General features: G+C 35.3%; 2 protein-coding genes across 8 annotated transcripts in view; both read right to left on the bottom strand.

The window, feature by feature from the left end:
- Window positions 1-52: 52 nt before the first annotated feature.
- LOC106785672 (ski oncogene) lies at window positions 53-5,680 on the bottom strand. Its single transcript, XM_014746313.1, has 3 exons — window positions 4,110-5,680; window positions 3,483-3,715; window positions 53-3,393 (listed from the first exon to the last, which is right to left on the bottom strand). Exons 1-3 carry the CDS (start codon window positions 5,259-5,261, stop codon window positions 2,556-2,558), a joined length of 2,223 nt encoding a protein of 740 aa, XP_014601799.1. The 5' UTR covers window positions 5,262-5,680; the 3' UTR covers window positions 53-2,555.
- Window positions 5,681-16,098: 10,418 nt separating this feature from the next.
- Window positions 16,099-22,853, bottom strand: part of LOC106785675 (myb-like protein AA) — a 24,158-nt gene continuing 17,403 nt past the window's right edge. For all 7 annotated transcript variants that reach the window (XM_014746320.1, XM_014746315.1, XM_014746317.1 and 4 more), the window contains one exon: window positions 16,099-17,645. In XM_014746320.1, coding sequence (XP_014601806.1) covers window positions 17,586-17,645 — 60 coding nt within the window. In that variant the 3' untranslated portion in view covers window positions 16,099-17,585. The remainder of the gene's footprint in view (window positions 17,646-22,853) is intronic.

Raw genomic sequence — 22,853 nt, 5'->3', positions numbered from 1 at the left:
GTCATATTAGAGTGCTTTGAAAATCTATCATTTCTTTTTTCTTTTTTTTTTCTTTTTCTTTTCACTAGACAGAGAAAAATTGGTGAGATCATTTCGAGTTATATGATTTGGAAAAAGTAAATATTTATCTAATGTTTAGTGAGATTTTGATGTAATAGCGCATTGATAATAATTATGTACGTAGGTATGTAATTATAAATATGAGAACAGTTATGGAGATATATGAAAAAGATTCTTGTACGGTAAATATGTTGATGTAATTTATTAGATCATAACATTTTCATGAGAGATCTTCGAAGCAGTCTCCACAGGATTGTATATACGTAAATGGCATACGAATATTGGAAACTGTTTATTTTGTCTGCTATATTAGATAAATTTAAATATGATAAGATTTGTCAAGCCTAATGATAATCGACAGATTATATAATGCATATCCAGTGATGGGAAGTATATGATGAACACAAGTACGTAAAAGATATATCATACCAAGGTATATTTTACTTCGTTTGTACTTGTGTATAAATATTACATTTGGTAAATTACGATATAAAATGAATCGAGTCGTTCACGTACGTATAAATTGTTAATGTACTTTTGCATACTACTTTTCTTTCTTTTCTTTTAACGCATTTAACAAATAGATAAGATCTATTATATACGGCACGTAACATAGAGAATAAACTAGATAACGTTATATGCATTGAACATGAAGATGTGTGTGTGTGTGTGTGTGTGTGTATGTATGAATCATGTAAAAGTTTCCTACATACAATGTAAGTATATACATACATATCTAGATAATTTTCTATTCGTATGTCTAATATCACCTAGGTACGTCTTTAATCTAGTACCATATACTTTCTATCTAGAAACTTTAAAAAAAAGCATCCCTCCCATCACTGTATAGAATTTATAATTATATAGTACAGTTTGGCTCAATGAATGGGACATACCTTTCTCGTAAAGATGTTCCTTTCTTTTTATTATTATTATTATTATTATTATTATTATTATTATTATTATTATTATTATTATTGTTATTATTATTGTTATTATAATTTCATATTTATTTTTTAATGATTTGCCAATATCGATTGTATTGTTTCAGCAAACTACTCGTGTGTTGAGTTTTCGCGAGTCGAAAATAGTAACTCGTAGTAAAAAGTCTGTTTTAAACAGATTTCTTTATCGTCGTTTTTTCTTTTATGCATCAAATATAAAGTAAAATGATATGTATATACAATACTCCAAATAAATACCAATATGTATCAAAAGCTTAGGCAATATATTTTAGCAATTTTGGATTGCACATAAAATTAATCGATCTCGTATGTTCTCGTTCGTTCTTGATCTCTCTTTTCTTTTCTATATACTCCTTCCCCCTTTCCTCTCTATGTATGTATTATTTTTAAATGAATATTATATGAGATATAGAAGTAGAAAGGGTAACAAATCTACATCACATATAAATATTATTTTGGCATAAAATAGATCGATTTTAATCTAATTTTTTGTTATCCTTTTAAAAAGAGAAAATTCATAAAGTAATAACGTGTTGCGATTTGGAGAAGAGGATAATAGCCATCTTGAATAATTAATCAGAAAATAAAAAACTCTGTGATGTATTTCTTTTATTTATAGCTTTTAAGGTGTGTGTGTGTTTGTTTTTTCTTCATCTTTTGGTATTGAAAAATATCAATGATCCCCTAACTATAGTGTGAAATCATTGTTTATGTAAAAATGTTAGATAATTCAGCCTTTCCATACTAAAAAAAAAAAAGATATTGTGATCTCGCGCTCTCAAGATTTTTCAACTAAAACATACCCAATGACGTGTTTTATTATTATGACATATCACGAGCTGCTGGAACACACCTAGGTCCATGCTTAGAGCATTCCTAGCGTAACAATACAGCACCTAGGTTTTTTGTACTTTTTAATATTTCGCATATAATAGAGTTATATTTTATACTAACATAGACTTATAATGAGACAATATATATTTACATTATGCAAACATGACTATAAGAAGTTTGTGGAAATCGTTTTAATTTCTTTCGTATGTTCGCTCGATCAAACATAAACGATCATAAACAATTTCTTCTTTTTTTCTTTCTTTCTTTCTCTCTCTCTCTCTCTCTCTCTCTCTCTCTTTCCGAATTTTTATTACTTATTTCATGCATCCTTAATATGCAGAAAATATTTTATTTGTAATAATCATATTATTCGTTATACGCGAGCGTTGGTAAACTATTTTTCAAACGTATTCTTTCTTTACCTTGCTTTTTTTTTTTCTTTCTTTTTTCATATAATACAATATCTACATTGAATTATAATTAAAATTCGAAAATAAAGTATACTTACATTAAAAATTTCAAATTAAACATAACAATAGCAAAGGCTTCTCGCATATCACATAAACTAGACAATTTTTAAATCGTTTTGTTTAGAATCATATTATTGTATATCTAAATACTAAATTGAATATAAGAATGCGCTCATCTGGCCGAATGACAAGCGTCTTCAATAATTATTTCTATAAGGATCGATTTCTAATTATTACTAACCGATTGGACTGCCGATTCGGGCTCATTATCGTTCGAACGCAAAGAAACATCGATTTCTTCGGTGCCTTCTGTACTATCCGCAACACTCGCGTTTCCTACTTCTTCTTTTTTGACACTGTCATTGGTTGATTGTAAATGTTGTATTAGAAGTTGACTGCGTAGCCTAGAGATTTTTCGAGCATCCGATCGACGATGTCGTCTTAACTGTGCGTTTTCGGAAGCTAGACGACGAACTAGCTCCAATATATCCTGCGGAACGTCAAGTGCAATCAGTCGTTCCTCCAAATCCATGGCTGTAGTTCCTTCAGAATCCGAATCACTTTCGGGGGACGACGTGCCCACTTCGACCGCCGGCGGATCAATGCTTACGGTCGACGAAGTTACTGCAGCACTTTCCTCTTCTTCCCCAACTTTCTCCTCGACAATTGTTCTTTTTTCTTGAGATATCTCCTTTCGATCGTTCTCCACCGTACATGTAGGGAAAATAGGATAAGAGGAGGTGGTTCCACTACCACCCCCGGAAGAAGCAGGTCCAGGAGACGATTTTTCGAGTTTAACTGCAAACTCTTGTTTCGGTACGAGCTCCTGTTGCTTTTCATTTGGACTTTGCGGACATTGACTATGATGACGGTGCTCTTGGTGGTGTCGTTGATGATGAACAGGAGGTACTATAGGTGGTATCGCAGGTGTTGGTATCGGTGCCAATGCAACATTTGGTTGAAAATGTGGCTCAAATCTTTCACACTCAGATAATGGCACTACACGTTCTGGATGTTGTAGTACTGGTGGACCACGACTGAGATAGGAAGGTACCATGGAAGAGCTGTAGATGGAAAATACAAGAAAGATGTAGAACCATGATGAAAAGCTTTCTTTAATGGACATCCTCTCTTTCTCAATTAACTAATTTACCTGTCTCTATGTTTACGAGAAGCAGAGGCATTCCAAGGCCTAAACGCGGATACTCCTCTGGTAGCTAATTCAAACACTGCCCATTGCATCTGAAAATATGGATCCGTCGTGCTAGCCACCGAAGATACCGGATGATAAATACCTAATCCATTTCCATTGTAGATGGTAGCGCATTCATCTTTGCCCATTTCCTTCTTCGCTCTTTTTATCAACTTTTCTGGCTCATGCCTTAACTGCAATATAAAATGTCTTCAAAAATATGTAAAAGAAATATTGAATTAGAGTGAATAGTAATTTGCCTTGACATTGATTCTTTAAAGGGTGATATTACACACAGATTGAAGTCATCAGCGGTATTAGTATTTTTCAAGAAATTTATCATCATATCGGACACAGGAATCTTTAAGCGATTATGAGATGAGCTTAACTATGATGATCCTAGAAAGATAATCTTTACTTTGTTTGTCTAAATATAATCCGATTAAAATGAAAAAGATAACCGTGAGATAAAATTCAAGTGTTTTTTTTATCAAATCATTATCATATTTATAAAATAAGTTGTTTTTAAAGAAGCACCAATAAGCAAAGAGAGATACAGACAAAGAAAATAATAAAATATAAAAATACCTCCAGTTTCCGCTTAGAGTTAAGTACAAGATGTTTCTCTTTAAGCTCTTGAAAGACAGCGAGCAGCTTGTTGTAGTTTTGTTGATCTCTAGAAAGTAGAAGATAAGAACGCCAGTTAGCAGAGTCGAAGCCCCAATGACAGGTACGGTTTTCCAGGGACCTATGAGCGTGTCTGACAAAACGTTGGGGAGAGAATTGGCAGCCACATTCGAGACACTCTATGCACACAGAATCCTCGGATTCGAAGAGATCGGCGTCGAAGATACCCTTGCACTTTCCAAAACACTCATGATATACTTTGAACCTAATGATAGAGTCATCCTCGGTGGTGGCCTTACCACCGCAGACTTTCTTATCAATGCTATCTTGACTTTGTAATAGGTGAGAAGGCTCGCATGGTTCTGTCCTCGATAGGAGAGCACTGACGAGCCTCTCGGCGTCGGTTTGAGTGATCAGACCGCACGACGGCGCGTTACGCGGCAAAATACCGGAAAGTTTAAGTTCCTCCAATTGATCTCGTGTACTTCTCGAACAATAAATTTGCAATTCGTCGCATACCTGATGGATTTGTTGTAAAGAAAAATCTTGTAGAACGGTGTTCAATACCTGCGGCAAACATAACCTCCTTTCGCCACCAACGACGAAACAAGATATACTTTCGCCCTCGAGCACGGTCTCGCACCTTTCGGAACAATTCTGATCGGGAGCGGTAAGAATGGGTATTTGAAACTCGAGATCTCTTTTCTCGCAAGCGACCTTAGGACGATCAGGAGGTGCTGGATCCTCGTCGGAGTCATCCAACGGCCGATCAAAGTTCGTCCGCCTGAGCCTGGAAGGAAGGCTGTTGTTGTTGATCGGCGGTGGTGGAACCGGTCCTTGGTCATTGCCTTTGTCGATGTCTTTAGGCGAGGTAAGTTCGGTTATTCGGTCAATTAGACGTTCGGCGGCGATGCAATTTCCGGAACGACCCGGTGCTACTGAGAAATGAAAGGGCGGTTGTTCTTGCAACAGAGTCTTACAGTCCATGCCCAAAAGGGCCGAGCTCGGACCTTGTAGGCTCTTCACAGCCGATAGCTGATATGTTTTCAAGACGGTTTTCAACTGTGGACTGTAAGATTGACCGTTTGTATTGCCGGGTAATAATGTCTCCATTATTCGAGAATTTGTTTCCCTGATCTTGGTGGTTGTCGTCGTCGCCGTCGTCGTCGTCGTCGTCGTCGTCGTCGTCGTCGTCGTCGTCGTCGTCGTCGTCGTTATTGTTGTTGTTTGATGCTTTTAGTATTTTCGTAGTATTTTACTACTCTCTCGTAGAGATGTTGTTGATGATATTTTTGTTATTGTCGTTGTAATGATCGTGTTGTTTTGTCGCGAAACGGCAGTAAGACGGGCGAGGACCTCGAACGGCCTCCTCGCGATCGCGTCTTACGATCGCGTCTTACAATTGCACACACGCGAAATCTGCGACGCGCGAAATGCCTCCTCTCGACACCTATCTTTCTCCTTCTCGTTGCTTACCGCCACCCCTGCCCCTCGCCCTCCACCCACCACCACCGCTGCTACCACCACCACCACCACACTACTACACTACCTTACTACCTACACTACACTACACTACACTACTATTATACTTCTCTCTCTTTCTCTTTTTCTTTTCCTACTCTCGCTCTCGCTCTCGCTCTCGCTCTCTCTCTCTCTCTCTCTCCTCTCTCTTTCTCTCTCAGTCTCGTTCGCTCTTTCTTTCTCTTCTTATTCTTCGAGTTCACTCGACGGCATTCGTGGCAGTAGCGTAATCGCGTACGGGACTGTGTCCGCGATCAACGTGAACACAACGAGGTCGATGTAGTAGAACGTTGTTGCTGGTGCGTCGTCCATCTCTCGTGGACGAACGACGACGACGACATCCAACGAGTCCTCTGCTTCTTAAGCCCCTTGCACGCGAATCGTACCTCTTTGCTTGCTTCTCTCTCTCTATCACTCTTTCTCGCTCGCTGCTTGTGCGTGCGTGCGTACTATCTTTCTTTCTCTTTCTTTCTTTCTCGTGGAGCTAGCTGGCGCGCGCGCGCGCCCGCCTCTACGTGCCTCTCTTCCTCAAGTCTGTCCGTCCTTCTCGATCGGCATTATTATGTTCAACGAAGGGTAAGCGGTGGCGGCGACGACGACGACGACGACGACGACAACGGCGGCAATCCACCGTAACGTCGCGGTGTTCATAAACATGATAATATTCGCGCACGCACTACCGAGGCGTAAGAAGACTCGTACAACCGACAACGACACTACGATGACGACTATGATAATGAGGATGACGATAACAAAACGACGGTGAATAATGACTACCACAACGACAACGAGGAAGGCAGTAGGGACATGGACGAATGAATAGCCACCATTCGAAATTCACTATTACCACTATCAGCACTATTAGCCGTCGTCTTCTTTATTATTTCTGTCAATTACTACACGAGACACAGGGGACAAAAGCATATCGATGGCACACGATGCACATTACTGAGAATGAGAGAGAGAGGGAGCGGGAGAGGAAGAGGGAGAGGGAGAGAGAGAGAGAGAGAGAGAGGAGAGGGGAGGAAAAAACTTGATTCGATGACGGGGAATAAACGCCCTCGTACGATTTCGCCAAGGTTTTCCTTGACGAATAGTAGAGAGTAGAGCACACTGTGATCACGAACGTCGTCGGCCGTCGTTGGATTGTGCTTTTAGGAACCACCGGGTTCTTATCGAATGAGAGAAGTCGGCGACAGAGAAATGACACATGTCTGTCCGTCCTCTTGCCTGTTTGCCTGCTTGTTTGCCCACCCGTTCGTTCTTTCCTTCCTTCCTTCCTTCGTTCGTTCGTCCGTCCGTCCTCCTCCTCCTCCGTCTGTCTTCCGTCTGGTCGTCCGTCTGTCTCTCCTCCTATTGCTCCCACTACCACCCTCTTTGTCTCTTTCTCAGCCACCGACACTCCCCCGTAGATTTCGCTCTCTATCTAATCTATCTATCTCCCTCTCTCTCTCTCTCTCTCTCTCTCTCTCTCTCTCTCTCTCTCCCGCGTGCGTCGCGAGCCCGTCGTCGCTATCGCTCTATCTCCTTTCGATTCACAATCTTCCACTATCTATTCCTCCGATCCTCCCCTCTTCCTCTTTCCCTCTCCCTCGCTTCCTTGTATCCCCCTACAGCAGTAGCAGCAGCAGCAGCAGTCCGGCTCGGTTGCGCTACGCTTCTTCCCGTCTACGTTCCATCACCACCGTGGCCGCTTTGCTCGCAAGAAGACCGATGCGTAGCCCTCGTTTTGCGCACACCGTTGTTTTTCACACTCCTCGCCTGCTTCTCCTCTTCCTCTTGCTGTCTCCTCCAACCTTGTTGTCAATGTCGCCACCGTTGCAGTTCTCACCGTTAGCATTACGAACGCAAACGTATATACTTACACTTACAACTACTACTACGTACCGGTACCATAGTATATCGTATTTTCATACGACTATACGACCGGTCGGTCGATCGGTCGGTCGGTCGCTCGGTCGGTCGGTCGTTCAGTCGTTAACGCAATTGGCAATCAGCAAACGCAAAGCGATGACGATGACGACGACGACGACGACGACGACCGTGCTCGCACACAAACATAAAAAGCAAAGGAATATTATTCGGCGCAACCGACGCTCTCTGCCACCGTTGACGATCGACTTGCGACTCGGCGCGACGCCTCTAACCCCTCCCCCCTACCCCCGTCTTCTCTTTTCACCTCCCCTTCCACCTGCATGTCCTGGTCATTCGCGCCTCGCCGATGTCGTCGTCGTCGTCCTGTCCTCTTTTTGACTTTTCTTCGTCCCCTTATACCCTCCCCTGCTATCGTCGTTGCCGACGACGACGATGGATATTATCGTGTCGTCGGTCCGACGATCGACATCGTTCACCAATGTAATACGATTTACTTGTTTCTACGTCGAAACGATGTCGACGACGTCAACGCGCCAACTTATCGATCGTACGCGCTCTTTCTCTCTCCCTCTCTCTTTAACTAATGTAAGTCGAACGCGTTTTTATTCTTTCACGATTCCCTTGCAATGCGAAAGATAGAGAGAGAAAAGAAAAGCGTTGAAACGCAATTTCCTACCTATTTATTACCGTAAACGGTAATATTTATTGTATGCTTTGCAAAATACAACAACGTAATAGATAGTAGTAGTATTAAGCGTCTAGGGGATCTCGAAGGAGCCGACCCAACGTCGCCACCGCTGCGACGTCGTCGTATCCATCGTTTTTTTCTTCCTCTCATTTTCTTGATTGCGCACATGCTCGCTCTTTCCTTTCCTCTTTCTACCGCGCACGCTCACGTAAGGCTACTCGCGTAAACACGAGGTCTCGCGCGCGCGTACGCCGTTCGGAAGAATCCCCGTAATCTTGATGCATCACTCCTTCTCTCTCTTTTTCTCCGTTTCTCGTTCCACCGTCCTTTCGTATCCCTACTATTCGTCGGTGTGCAATCTATCGGGCGCTGTCCTCGTCTCTCGACGAGCGCGTTTCTTTCCTCTTTTCCCTCTACATCTCTTTGGCGGGGGTAACCGGAACGTTCGGTCCTCTTGCCGCACCCTTTCCCTCTTCGACACTCCGGCAGTCTCCCATTCTTTGTGCGCGCGTGTGTGCGAGCTTGACGTCCGACAATGTCTCGCCGCTCGATCGCTAGTTCGTTGATGTTGATGCGAAAGAGGGGCAAGAGGAAGGAGGGATGGGAATTAGGAGCATGGAGAGGGGGAATAACGGCGGCGGTCGGCCGAGCGTCTAGTCATGTGACCTTCCCGTCAAAATAGTTGCGTATATGTGTGTGTATCCCTCTCCCTCTTTCTCTCTCTCTCTTTGTATACGGCTACGTATGTATCTTTGTCGGTCGGCTTCTCTACAAGCAAGCGCGTGCCGCGCCAACTCGACGAACTTCGGACACGCACCTTTCTTCCTACAATCCTTGTCTCCTCGCTCTCTCTTCCTACTATTAAGCTAGCTGGCTAATCATTGTCAGGGACGTCCGAAGGTATTGACTGCTTGTTTCCTTTCTTGCTTCTTCGCTTGCTACTTGCTTAGCTCATTGTCCCGACTTTCTCTCTTTTTTCTCCTTGTTTTAACTTTTGTTATCTTGTTTTTTTCTAGAACACTATAAGATGCTAAGTAAATATTTTTGTTCTTTGTCAATCGGTTATTTTACTTATTTTATCTTTCTTTTTTTAATGATACATATCTTGCGGATCGATAGATTGATCTGTTTATCGAAATTTGTTTATATCCGATACGTAGATTCTTTCATTGAGTTTGGAGAAAAATTTGAAGAGTTATCGGCTGTCTGTTTTACCTACCGTTGCTGATTATCGACGTGGTTCGTAATGTTAGGATGTCGGTAAAGAGGAGAAATTTATTACCAACGGATAGATTTACCGACCGATAGACGTTTAAAGAACATTACTTATCGATCGGATAAAGTACATTTGTCACATTTTTATCGATCTACTTTGACTACGTATCATCTTATTGTGTGTTATCCGCGCAATTTCTAACACGTATGCGACTATGACGAGACGTAACCCTTCTTCGTGACCTCCATCCTCTGAAAGTTTATTATATACATATCTATATATATTTTGATTTATAGTATTAATAAAGCAAACTCCTACGCGATTACTCTTTGCTTTCTTAGCAAAAGAAAAAACAAAAAGAAGATTAGATTGCGTGAAATAGAATAATTGATTAAGGAAGATAATTTAATGGATTAAATAATTAGCGATTGAATGAAACGCTCGCGAAAAGAGATTTTTCAAACGCGATCCTTGATCTTTTCGCAATAGAAAATTTCATTTCTATTTCCCTGAAGCATTGATATTGATTCGAAACACCCACACTTGAGGAGTAATATATTGTAGAAAGATAAAAGACATAAAAGAAAAGAAAAGAAAAGAAAACAAAAGAAAAGAAAGAAAAGAAAAAGAAAGAAAAGAAAGGACGAACGTAACGTTGTAACAGAATTTATTACGTTTCTTGTTAGGGGATTATACATGTTTTTTCGATAAACAGAGTAACTTTGATAAGGATTGGTATATTGATTTAAGCGCTCGGAAGGTGGCAGCGCGACACAATTATACGGTGTTTCAAATAAACTTATTCGTCTCGCGATGCCACCAATTGGATGGCTTTACGGACGTTTGTAACAATCTCCTATTGACGTACTCTTTGTAACGTTTTTTTTTAAATCAAGTTACAGTGCATAGAAACACGCAAAGACTGTCAGTTTTTTTCAAATACTGCACCCCAACAAACTTTTCTTCCTATTTGTCTTTCATTATTTCTTTCGGTTTTTGAATGTACACGTTTGTCGTGATATTTAAATATATACATACATAACAATGATTAATAAAGAATCAACGAATACGTGATCGAAATGTCGCGCGGATTCGTCACGATGCGTGCGCAATTTTAAATGGGTTAAACGAAAAGAAATTTAAGGGGGGGGGGTCGTATTTTTAATATAAATTAATTACACTCTGGTGCTTGTGTTATTTCCAATATTTCTTTACGCTCCGAATGTCGATTATATATTAGAGGAGATAATATTTTTGAAATAATAGTATCGACCTGTTCGAATTTTCCCAGCTGATCGGAGTGATTGGCCACTTGTTGCACGCAGTATAAATAAAGTGTGTAAACAATTGCATGTAGAAAGAGAATGAGAGAGAGAGAGAGAGAGAGAGAGAGAGAGAGAGAGAGAGAGAGAGAGGGAGGGAAAAGAAAAAGAGAAAGCGTCGAGTACGTAACGAAAATATGATATAATGTGCACGACATTACTTTGCTTGGCGCTTCGCTCGATAACGTTATCCTTTTTATAGCTGCGCTTAAATCAGCGTCTATTTCATAATTAACAACCCCCTGCACACGAATAATTTGCCATTGAACCGCACACCGCGGTAGATTATATACATATATAATAATATATTCCGTAACAGAAAATAACTAACAGATAACCTGTCGTCGTATTTTGTTATTTCTTTCTTTCTTCTTTTATTTTTCCTCCACTTTTTATTAAATTTTTCAAATTCCTTCCTTCTCTTTTATTTATGTCATTTTTTTGCTTTTTTCCTGGGTTTCCGCGCATCATCGTAACTTTCCCTGCAGTTCCCGAAAGCAGCGAGCTTAAGACTACAACTTATTTCTTTTTTTAAAATCATGTTTTTTGTTATGTTAATTTTTTTTTGTTCTTTTGTGGTTTAATTTTACACTTAGAGACACGTTCACACGTACGAGAGTAGTACATTCTACAATTTTGTTCTTTCCATCGTGTTTTGCGATATCGCTGAATCACCCACAACCCCCTACCTGCTTCTTCCCTCTTACCCCCTTTTCCCTCACATCAATCAACAACGGGTCGTTATATAATTCTTAAATATATATATATATCTATATATATTTATGTATTTATTTATTTTCCTTAATTAGAAGGCGATCCTGACCAAAGCATCGATCGATCGATTATTCATTCATCCATTCATTCCCTTCTTCCTTCTCTTCTTTCTTTCTTTCTTTCTTCCGAACGACCTCTTTACTCGATCCGAAAAATTGTTTTACTCCTCCACTCCCACTACCTTTTCATTATCATCCTCTCATTCCGTGAACGTGATTTAAAACTTACATCGAACTTACAGTCGGAGTTTGAAAACTCGATGCGACAATCGTCGCGCTAAATATCGGACTTAATTTTAATAGTATATAAGACTTTTATTTGTTTTCTTTTTATTTTTTTTTATTTTTTTTTTATTTTAATCGTCACTTTTTCTCCCCTCTTTTCTTATCATTTCGTTTGTTTTAAATAGGACATTGTCGGTACATCAGAAACACGAGCCTTTATAGCCTTTATTAGCCTTATATAAAGATATAAGGCTAAATAAAATGGATCTTTTTTTAAAACGTGTTTCCTTCTTTCTCTCTCTCTCTCTCTCTCTCTCTCTCTCTCTCTCTCTCTCTCTTTCTCTTTCGCTCTTTCATTCGTTTCTCATTCCAATTTTCGGCACAGGACGAATAAATATGCCGAATTAAATCTTATTTTCTTTCTTTTTTTTTTTTTTGAATTTAATTGTTTTTTTATATTTTAATTATTATTATTAATATTATTGAGATAATATTATTATTATTATGCCTCGTGGGTTGTCATCACGCAAATACGTACACACATAAATCGTCATAAGTCTTATTATTTTTTTTTTTTATTTATTTATTTTAGTTAATTAATTAATAATTTAATATATATATATATATATATTTTTTTTATTTTAATTTTCTTTTGTATTTTTTAAAATTTTTTTAATAATATAATCGTTTGTTTTTTCCACATGCTATCTTGGAAAGTATGATGAAGAGAAATTTGTCAATTGGTTTTTTTTTATTTTTTGTTTGAACTCTTTATTATATGACGATGATTAGAACGTGCCTGCTACGTGACGCCTTTATTTTTTAGGTATTTTTTAGATATTTAGGTTGTTTTATTATTGGTTTAAAAATTGTTATTTGTAAGACGTTCAGTTTGCACGCTTTGTTGAAGTAAAAAATTGAAATAAAAAAATTCCAATAAATAAAAAAATAAAAAGTAAATATTATAGATATTCCCGAATGAAATTAGGATTCGATTATTGCGTAAATATAAACACGCGCGATATGTGTTATTATGCGCAGTGAATGTTTTTTCCTTTTCTTTTTTTCTATTTTCTTCTTCTCGTTTAGGAATACAAAAGCTAAAAGCGTCTTATGCTAATAATAACTTTTTTTCTCTAATTTCTAATTATCTTCTTTTACCTGTTTTTCCTCTTTATTTTTCTATGATTCTAATCACTTTTATTTCACCGCCACCTCACCATTCATTTCCTTTAAAAAACAATTCTATTTCTTTCATATATTTCTAAATATTTTCTTCGACATTCCTTGCTTCTTTTTTTTACATACGAACATTGACAAATTTTTCATTTTACTTTCCTTTCCTATTTTTTCTCTTCTTTTCTTTCTTTACCAAGTGACAAATAAATAAATATATACACACGCGCAAATATATATGTATATATACACATACAAATACATACTTGGATGGATTGAAAATTTTATATCACAAGATAGAAACAATTCTTTTTTCCGGTTAAACTTGCTTTTATTTAAACAAAAAAAAATATAAGTTTCTTTCCGAGGCTCAAAACTTTTCAATCCATCCTTCAATATTGTAGATATATACATATATGTATGTATATATGTAAATGCAAAGAGAGAAAAAGAGAGACATGATATACATACATATATATAAATAATATACATACATATATATATATATGGCACTTGAAGCAATTATTATTAAATCGCGCGTTTATCGAAGAATACGTGTTGTTTAAACGGTCGTCGAAAAAAGGAGTCCGTAATACATATTAAAATATGTAGATATGTTATGTATATGTGTATATATGTGTTAAGCATGTGTATTTTTATCCGCGAATACTTATCGATAAAGAATTTTCTGTTATGGTTTTACTATTACATATTTTCATTATCACTGGCAATACCTTTTTTCTTTCTCTAATGTAAGAATATATGTTTTTATGTATGTATTAATGTGTGTGTATTATGTACGTAGGAGTACACATTGATTGTATTACGCCGCGTTCACGCCTCTATGCATATCACCAAGTAGTATAGGAAAAGAGAAGAGAGAGAGAGAGAGAGAGAGAGAGAGAGAGAGAGAGAGAGAGAGAGAGAGAATGACGTTTCGTTTCAAGGTCATTTACCTTTTTCTTCCGAGATCTTTGATGAATACGAAATTGATTTAAATGAGCGCTTACTCACGTAAGTATAGATAAGTATACTTATATTTATGTAAGAGTGTAGGTAAAGAGAATAGTAACTGCGAATGAGAAAGACAAAGTATATCCCCGAAGCTCATGTATTTGTGTGTGTGTGTGTGTGTGTGTGTGTATGCTGTATGTATGTGTGCGTGTTTGACACAAGTGATAAGATAAAATGCAAGATACAAATTATATATTTATGTTTGCGTGCATGTCTCTTTTGGAAGACTATGTTCTGTATACCTGTTTGTTTCTTTGTTTGTGTATGCATAGTTAGGTGTGTTTGTCTTTGATTACTTTGATTTCGAACGATCTTTTTATTCTTCTTTTTTCTTTTTCTATTTTTATCGGATTTCAATAGGAGCATTAAGTGACGAGAGTAATATTGAGAGATGATTCCTTTTTTTTTTTTTTCTTCAGTCAATTATATTCTCTTATTACATTGCATTAGTTTATCATGTATATGTATCTGAGAGTGAGATATATATAAGAATATTATTTTTGTTCTAAATAGAGAGAGTATAATATAGACATTTAGCAGACATCTTTTTTTCTTGTATTCTATTTTTATGTGTTTAGAAATATTTGTTTAATATATCTATAAATTTGTATAAATAATTGATAGAAATGTATTTGATGTTTTAAGATAAGAGAAAAGAAAATATAATATAAGGTCTTCATGAATAATAATTTAATTAACGAACACACGTAACTGTATACACATGAGTTCTTATCGAATGGTAGGATATGTATGTTTGAATTAACTGTAAATATTTATGGGAGAAAGTCACACTATATTTTATTTTTTGCGTTTGTTCGTCAAACATTGCTCGTTGATGGGAAATCCGATGTTTTGAGAAAAATTAGAAGAATAAGAAGAATAAGAAAAAGTAGAAGAAGTAGAACACGAAGAAGAAGAAACGACGTAAGATTCTACACTCACAGATCAACTTTAAAATGGGTTAAAAGAAAAAATAATACATTATTAATCAGCCAATTGTAATTGTTGACCCATAATATTAATCATCTTATCTAAATCCCTTTTTTTTGAACCACGGAAATGTAACGAGTCTGCGCGTGCACAAACAATTTCACGAAAAAATACCAGGAATTCGCGTAGACATCTCTATGTTTGTCTATTTGTCTGTATAATTGTTTTTTGGATGTAGGATTCATGAAAAATTGGGCCATTGGATTAACTGGACCAACATCCGAATTGGGGTCATACACTTTTTGGATGATTGCTTGAACTTTTTAGTTACGTAGGACCCTTTTGGTAAAACCTTTTCACGAATATTGATTGATTTTATTTGGATTTATTAGGTGTTCGTTCTCGCATGTATTTGTAAAATCCTCGATCGCGTGTACTTGCATACGTTCTTTCCAAAATTACAACACATTTCTCGCGGTTTGTTCTTGTTCTAATTGCTGTTCATTCGGTATCGCGAATAACCTTGGCACTATCTTTGATAAATGAAATAATTATTTATTCGATCCGTTTCATTTTTCGCCTTTTATTTATTTATTTATTTATTTATACTTTAATTTTTAATTCGACTTTTCTCTCTAGCGCATTTTTTCCAGTCTTTTTCTATTTTTGTTTTCGTATATCTTTTGTTTGCTTACTTGCTTTTGTAATCTCTTTCCTAAAAAATATCGTCTATCGTAATAACACACTCGCGGTATCGGCGTTAACGAGAATATTTGACGAGAAATTGTGTTTTATAAAGTCAAAAGTCTTACCAATTAAACTCGTAACATCCTAAGAAGCCCTTGCATCACAATTTGTACTTTTTTTTTCATGTCTTTTGTTTTATTTATTTTTATTTTTATCGTTTTTTGTTTCTATTACTCTGCTTTTACGTATGTGTGTGTGTGTGTGTGTGTGTGTGTGTACAGGTTTTTTTCCTTTATTTTTCACTTTCACCTTCGCCCTTTTCCTCTTATTCCATTTTTTTTGTTATTTAAAGACGAGGATGATCTTCGCTGTTTCATAGTTTTTGACGATAGACCGTGTTGTTTCGACAGAATATAATCTGAAGTTTAATTTACAACTATTACGATAGTAATTAGTAGTAGTAGTAGCATTTTCCCGTATACAGAGTGTTAGTGGAAAAATAAAAAAATAAAAGACAAAATAATTATAATTGATGATTCAGACGATATGTATTTATAGTACTCGTTCAGCTGAGATGAGTAATAAAAGCTTAATCAATGTGAATCGGAAAATTGATCCTGATCATAAATTATTGATGATTATTCGTTCTTTGTGTGCATTACAACTGACTCTCTCTTTCTTTTCTTCTTTCTCTTGCTCTATTTTATTTATGTGAACGCGTCATATGGATAAAGAATTACTTTATAAAATATTTCCTCTCGATCATAGATTCAAAAGGATTTGATTTATGCTATGATAGAAAATTTTATCCCATTTTATATCATTCTAATGTCGGATTTTGATCAATGAAAGATAAATATAGACGAAATTTTAATCCTCTTTTGGAGATTTTTTTCTTTTCAAATATTTCTTGTAAGAATAATTGAGAGAGAGAGAGAGAGAGAGAGAGAGAGAGAGAGAGAGAGAGAGAGAGAGAAACAAAAAGAAAGAAAGGGGGAGAGAAAGAGAGATAGGAGACAATTTTGTTATCAACATATGGAAGCTTGTGTAGTAAAATGGAAGCAAGTTATGGTTGGTAGCTCTTGTTAATCCAACAAAAGCAATTAAATTGTTTATCATTATAAACAAAAACTGAAAATGATTCGTAATTGCGGCTTTGTTTCCCTTATCGAGGTCAAATTTTTCTTCTTCTGTAATTATTATTATTTGTATTTTTCACGAGTCACATTAATTAAGAATTTTGTACTCAGCTATATTAATTATATTTATATATATATGTCTCTTCTAAAGTCCTGAATTATTTGTTCTTTAACATCCTATATGCAGTCATGTATTTCATGTACGATTGTTTATTTTTTTTTTTAACTACCCCTTCCTGTTTTCTTTCTTCGATCCAATGTTTTTTTTTGTTTTTTATTCCTTTCTTTCGTTCCGTCTTTTCTTTTTTGTTTTGTTAGATTCATTTCACGACGGATTAGGGTTGCTTTTGCTATACATGTATTGAGTATATTCGCGGGATAGTACATTCTCACGTTTCCCTGAGTTTTGATTTTAGTCAAGTTTCTTTCTACAGTTTATGTCAACAAATAGAAAAGGAGAAGTGCGATGGGAATAAAGTGAAATAGAGAGAAATAGAAAGAAGTAGAGGAAGTGACAACGTGATAGATGGAACGAGAGGGAGGGAGAGAGAGAGAGAGAGAGAGAGAGAAATAGACAAACAGATAAAAGGAAGAGACAAATGGTATAAGATAAAAATATAGATAGAGAAAAGAATACGGAAGAATAGGATTGAAATGAGATGAAAACTTTAAAGAATTTTACAGAGAGAGAGAGAGAGAGAGAGAGAGAGAGAGAGAGAGAGAGAGAGAGAGAGAGAGAGAGAGAGAATAAGTAATCTGTTTTCGGGGAATGCATTAAACGCAGTAGAGAAGTATTACATCGATGAGGCATTATGTACGATTTCTGGAGATTAATACGATTGATGGAGATTAATCGTTTATAATAAAGCAATTAGCGTCCTCTTGCCCATCGCAATATGGCGTCCGCTAAGACGTCGAGGTGCGCCCTCGTCTGAAAAAGAAAACAGAAAAACGACAAATTTTAATTATTTTTCTTTTTTTTCCTTTTGCCTTTTTATTTTACCGAAATTTATGGTAATTCTTTTTCGTCGATATCCTCATTTTTCCGTTCCATATATATATATATATATTTGAAGTTTATTTATTATATTAGATTTATATTGAATAAATATATATTAGGTTGTACGGAACGTAATCTCGTTTTTAAATCACGTCCGAGATATTTGTTGTTAGAATGTCGAATAATGAAATAATGAAGTTTAGAATAAAATAAAGTATCGGTAAACGTGACGAAATTAGTTTAACAAACAATCCAATATACGTATCAATGCTTATAAAACCAAATTTGAATGCATATTATATCTATTAATGGATATATCATGCAAAATATAAACGACATAATAATTTATATAAATAATAGTAATAATATTAAATTATTTTTTATTAAAATCTTTAACATCCTATATGCAGTATATATTAAAGTGTATTATATATAAAATACTTTGCTTAAAAATTCAAACGCATACAAATATATTCATGAATTTAATCAATCACTCAATCACTTCAAAGACAAATCTCCAATCCCCCTATCCTACAAAAACAGCCCTTTTCACAAATAAATTTCATCCCTTATAAATCGTATTTTAGATCCCAAACCGTTCTTTCTTTTCTCTAAAAAACAATATTTGATTATTATTCCCAATTTATATTCCCATATAAAAACAAATGATTATTTGCGCAGGTAGCGATAAATTTGGTAAATGTTATAGACTGTTCAATAATTTCTACCATTCAGAAGTCTCGGTTGATATCTGATCGAAGCTACGAAAGATAACGTTACATATATAGATAGATAGATAGTATATGTGAAAGAGAGAGAGAGAGAGAGAGAGAGAGAGAGAGAGAGAGAGAGAGAGAGAATGACGTTTGTAGAAATACAGGTTGGTCTACTAACGCAGTAGAGGATTTGTCCTCGAAGGTGTTTCCTTGGGATGGTAAAGTTCTGGTCACGGTATGTGTTGGTGAATGTGATGTTCACTCATTCTCTCTCTCTCTCTTTCTCTCTCATTGACGCAAAGGGACGCGCCCATCTGATATTCCAAAGCATATCTCATGCGACCATCCCGTCAAGACTGGGAAAACGTATAGAAAAGCTAGAAGCCCTGTTCATTCAGCTTTTCTAGTCCTACGTATATTAATTTGTTATCTATGTAAATAATTACATAGATTATTATACTACATATATAGGGTATCCCAAAAAAGTCGGTTTAATATTTCATTATAAAATTAGAAATGTATTATCTAATATAAAATCTTCGCGTGTATTTTCGTTTAGAAGGATTATACTATGGTTGCGTTCAAGGTTTTTGTTTTTGGATAAAATGACTTTTGGGACATCCAGTATATTGTATATGTGCTCTCATTCTGTCTTCTTGGTTTTAATCAAAATCAAAGTATCCTTTTAGTATTGCAAGAGAATAATAATAACGGTAAGTCGATTGGACTACATAGACGTTCTTTTCTCGTCTATTGAAATAACTTGAACAATATGTTACGTGCGTTCTATCTTTCTCTCTCTCTCTCTCTCTCTCTCTCTCTCTCTTTCTCTCTCTCTCTTTCTTTCTTTCTTATTTTCTTATCTTCAACTTCAATTTATTCTCCCGTATCGTATGATTTCATATAAGATAATTAGAATCATGTGGAAATATTAAATAATAAAAATATTTGATATTCATTTAAATAAGAGTTTAAATGATTAGTTGGCATAATAAAAGATAACTTTAGGCATAAATAACATGATAATGATAAGTTAGCAATTACCTAACCAGCTGAATTTAACCATCTAAGGATGATCGCAATCGTGGTGGTCGTCAAAAGGCAATTATCTTTGAGCAGGCATTAAACTGATAATCGAGTTGGAAATTGATGATGATGGTTTATGGGTAGATGGTAGTAGTACTATTGTTTGTGACGACTAACGCGATCACGACTAACGCGATGACGACGATCTCTATCTGACGTCATCGTTTTCTCTTCTTTTTTCTTTTTTACTTTTATTCTTTTATTTTAATTTTCTTTTTTATGTCATTTACAACATAAGCGAAAAGCTTTAATATCGATAATTAATTATATCCGACGAGAGATTAATGGATCGATCACGTCTAGGAAAGTTTTTAACGTGTTTACACAACCACGAGATTGATCGAAAGTTTATAAATAATTTTTCAAATCAATTATCTCTTTTTTCTTTTCTAAATTTTTTTTTTTAACGTCAACTTTGTTTGCTTTAGTCGCGTACAAAAATTATTTTTATAATAAATAGGTTTAATTATAATAATAACGATAAATAAATGAAAAATATAAATGTATCTTATTGTAAGATTATTTGATACAATTAGTTTACAATGAATTTAATAAATCTATTATAATAAATGTGTTCCTTCAAATATTTAATAATAATTATATCCTTTGTATTATTTTATCTTGTCTTAGATTTGTAATATTTAAATGTGATCATGGTAACCAACGTCATATATTGTATAAATCTAAAAATAAATGTATTTATCAAAACATCAACATTATCAAAACAGGAACATATCTTGGTAAACTCGTTCAACATTTCCGTTTTCATGAGAGCCGAAAAGAAAAGGTTTGCCTTACGTTATGCGGATTATCGATCAAGGAAGGGAAACCTTCACCTCCTCCCCACCTCCTCCCCTCCCCCATCACACTCTCTCTCTCATTCTCTCCTTCCATCGGAATGACGTAGGAAGGATGTGAGAGATAAAAGAAAAGAATATTATTACATTATACGATCGCGCGCGTGAAATTTAGTGCTGGAAAATTCGTGATCCTTGGTAAATCGAAAGTCGTGTCGACGTAAAAGAAAAGAAAGAAAAAAATAAGCGAAAAGAAGAAAAAAAGAAAAGGTATCTGAGTAATGGGGGAAAATAAGTATATAATAAAAAATAAAAAAAAAAAAAAAAGAAAAGAAAAGAAATATATAGCAATAACGGCAATGGCCAACACCCACCTTTGGTTATCCTCATGCTTCTTTTGCCCATGAGAATAAAAAGAAAGAGAGGGAAAATTGGAGAATGTCATAAGGTTAAGAAAGTTTTCCCCTCCATCTCCACCTTTCCTACCACCGCTTTTCATCATTTTTGCCATCTCCTAACTCTCCTTTCTTCTTGCTCCTCACCTTATCAGCCATTATATCCTTGGATGACGACTGTGCGAATGGAACTTTGTGCAGTAGGACGCCCACGTATCAAGATAAAGAGAGAGAGAGAGAGAGAGAGAGAGCGAAGGAGAATTATTGTACCCATTGATTTGGATGTATTGATATTCCGTATGCACCGATTTGATTTTCCTCTTAATTTGATTCCAATCTCAGCAACATATAGTTTCTAGTATTTATGCATGTTGCGTGTGTATATATTACATATATGAGTACATATACTGGTGTATATTTATGTGTGTGAGAGTGGGAGGGAAGGAAAAAGTTGTGCGTATGTATATATACACGGATAGATTTTTTGTTGTTTAAAGCGTCGTATAAAATAGAAACAGCACCCTTGGAAAAGTTTCGCCACGAAAGCGGTCGTTACAGCCCCCGCGTATTACCCTCCTTCGAGCTCATCAACAACGAAGTTAGCGTTAAAACGTTCGTGCTTCGAATTTTCCTTACTTTTCCATACTACGTGCTTAACTCTCTCTTTCTCTCACACCTATTCTTATCTCGACTATAGTCATCTTCTTTTATAACATTGCCAAAGCGTAATACGAGGATATTTTACTATACTCGTTTATATTCTGCATTAAGAAGTTTAACGAAATGAGATTAATAAGAGAGAGAGAGAGAGAGAGAGAGAAAGAAAATGTTGAAAAAGAGAAAAAAATTATAATTTTAGATTAATGGTAATTTAAAATTACGCGAGTAAAAATATTACAAATCTTATGATTCAATGTTTTTATCTATTAGCCTGTATATTTCTTAAACGATGAACAAGAATTTGAAAATTAAAAGTAATCTTGTAATTGATGGTTAATAGGAATAAAATATTCGAATTATTTGTCAGAGATTAGGAAGAATATTTGAAAAATAAAATTTACCTTGAATTAATGGTAATTTGGAATAAGGAATAAACAATATCAGACTAACTCGTCTTGTTCTCTTTATCTATTTATCAGATGAGAGAGAGAGAAAGGTTTGAAAATAAAAGTAACCTTGAATTGAAATAGAATTAGAAATAAAAAAATCAGACCTTGCGTCTCAAACTTTCTATCTATTTATCTCTCAGACAGGGGAGAAGAAGGTTTCGAAACAAAAAAATGTAACCTTGAAGTAATGGTAATTTGGAATTCATAGTAAAAGAATAAAAAAAATCCTTTCTTCTTTTTTTCTTATCTATCTATCTATCTACCAATCTGTCTGTCTGAATCTATTTATCTATCGTTCTATCTATCTCACATTCTGTTTCGCTTATTTTCAATATATCGATGGCAGATACAGTCTGGAGTTTGCTGACTATAATGTTTGAATTGTGAGTTGTGAGTAAAGAGGTTCTCTTTTGAAGTGTCTTGAGGGAAAACGAGAGATAGAAGAAAATGGAGAGACGTTATGGAAGATAGAAAAGATGGCTCGTCATTTTTCCTCCCCAAGTGAATCGAGATAAATTCGAAACTTCGTAAAGACTTTATAAATAAGAGAAAAAGAATTACGAGATATCTATATACATATACATACATGTATATATGTGAACAGATTTACATATTGATTGAACCAATTTTTCGGTCAAATAAAAATACATTCTCTTTCTTATCGTTTTTATAATAAAAAACAAATATCAATTTCGATAATTACTTTTCGAACCATTCAATATTTACGTTATCATTTCATGTATATGCACAAATAAAGTTTTTTTTTGGTGGATGAGACATTCGAATTGAATATAATTATTAATTTGTTGAACGAAGAATTCATTTTTTATGAAAATAGTAAGAAAATTGTAGTAATTTAACGGTACTTATTTAAGTCAACTTTCTATTATTTTGTAAATTAATCAAATAATTAAATAAAATAATTTTTGAACCGGGGGTTAATATATATATATATATTAACCCCCGGTTCAAAAATTATTTTATTTAATTATTTGATTAATTTACAAAATAATAGAAAGTTGACTTAAATAAGTAC

Source organism: Polistes canadensis, unplaced genomic scaffold (assembly GCF_001313835.1).
Source record: "Polistes canadensis isolate GaletaPanama2010 unplaced genomic scaffold, ASM131383v1 scaffold_55, whole genome shotgun sequence".
Taxonomy (NCBI): Eukaryota; Metazoa; Arthropoda; class Insecta; order Hymenoptera; family Vespidae; genus Polistes; species Polistes canadensis.
Note: the sequence above shows the minus strand (reverse complement) of the source record. Positions and strands in the feature narration are given on the sequence as shown.

Coding starts and splice junctions, on each gene's coding strand:
- LOC106785672 (XM_014746313.1), bottom strand. CDS start 5,261: ATGGAGACATTATTACCCGGCAATACAAACGGTCAATCTTACAGTCCA. Junction 3,716..4,109: donor ACTCTAAGCGGAAACTGGAG/GTATTTTTATAT, acceptor TTTATATTGCAG/TTAAGGCATGAGCCAGAAAA. Junction 3,394..3,482: donor TCTCGTAAACATAGAGACAG/GTAAATTAGTTA, acceptor TTCCATCTACAG/CTCTTCCATGGTACCTTCCT.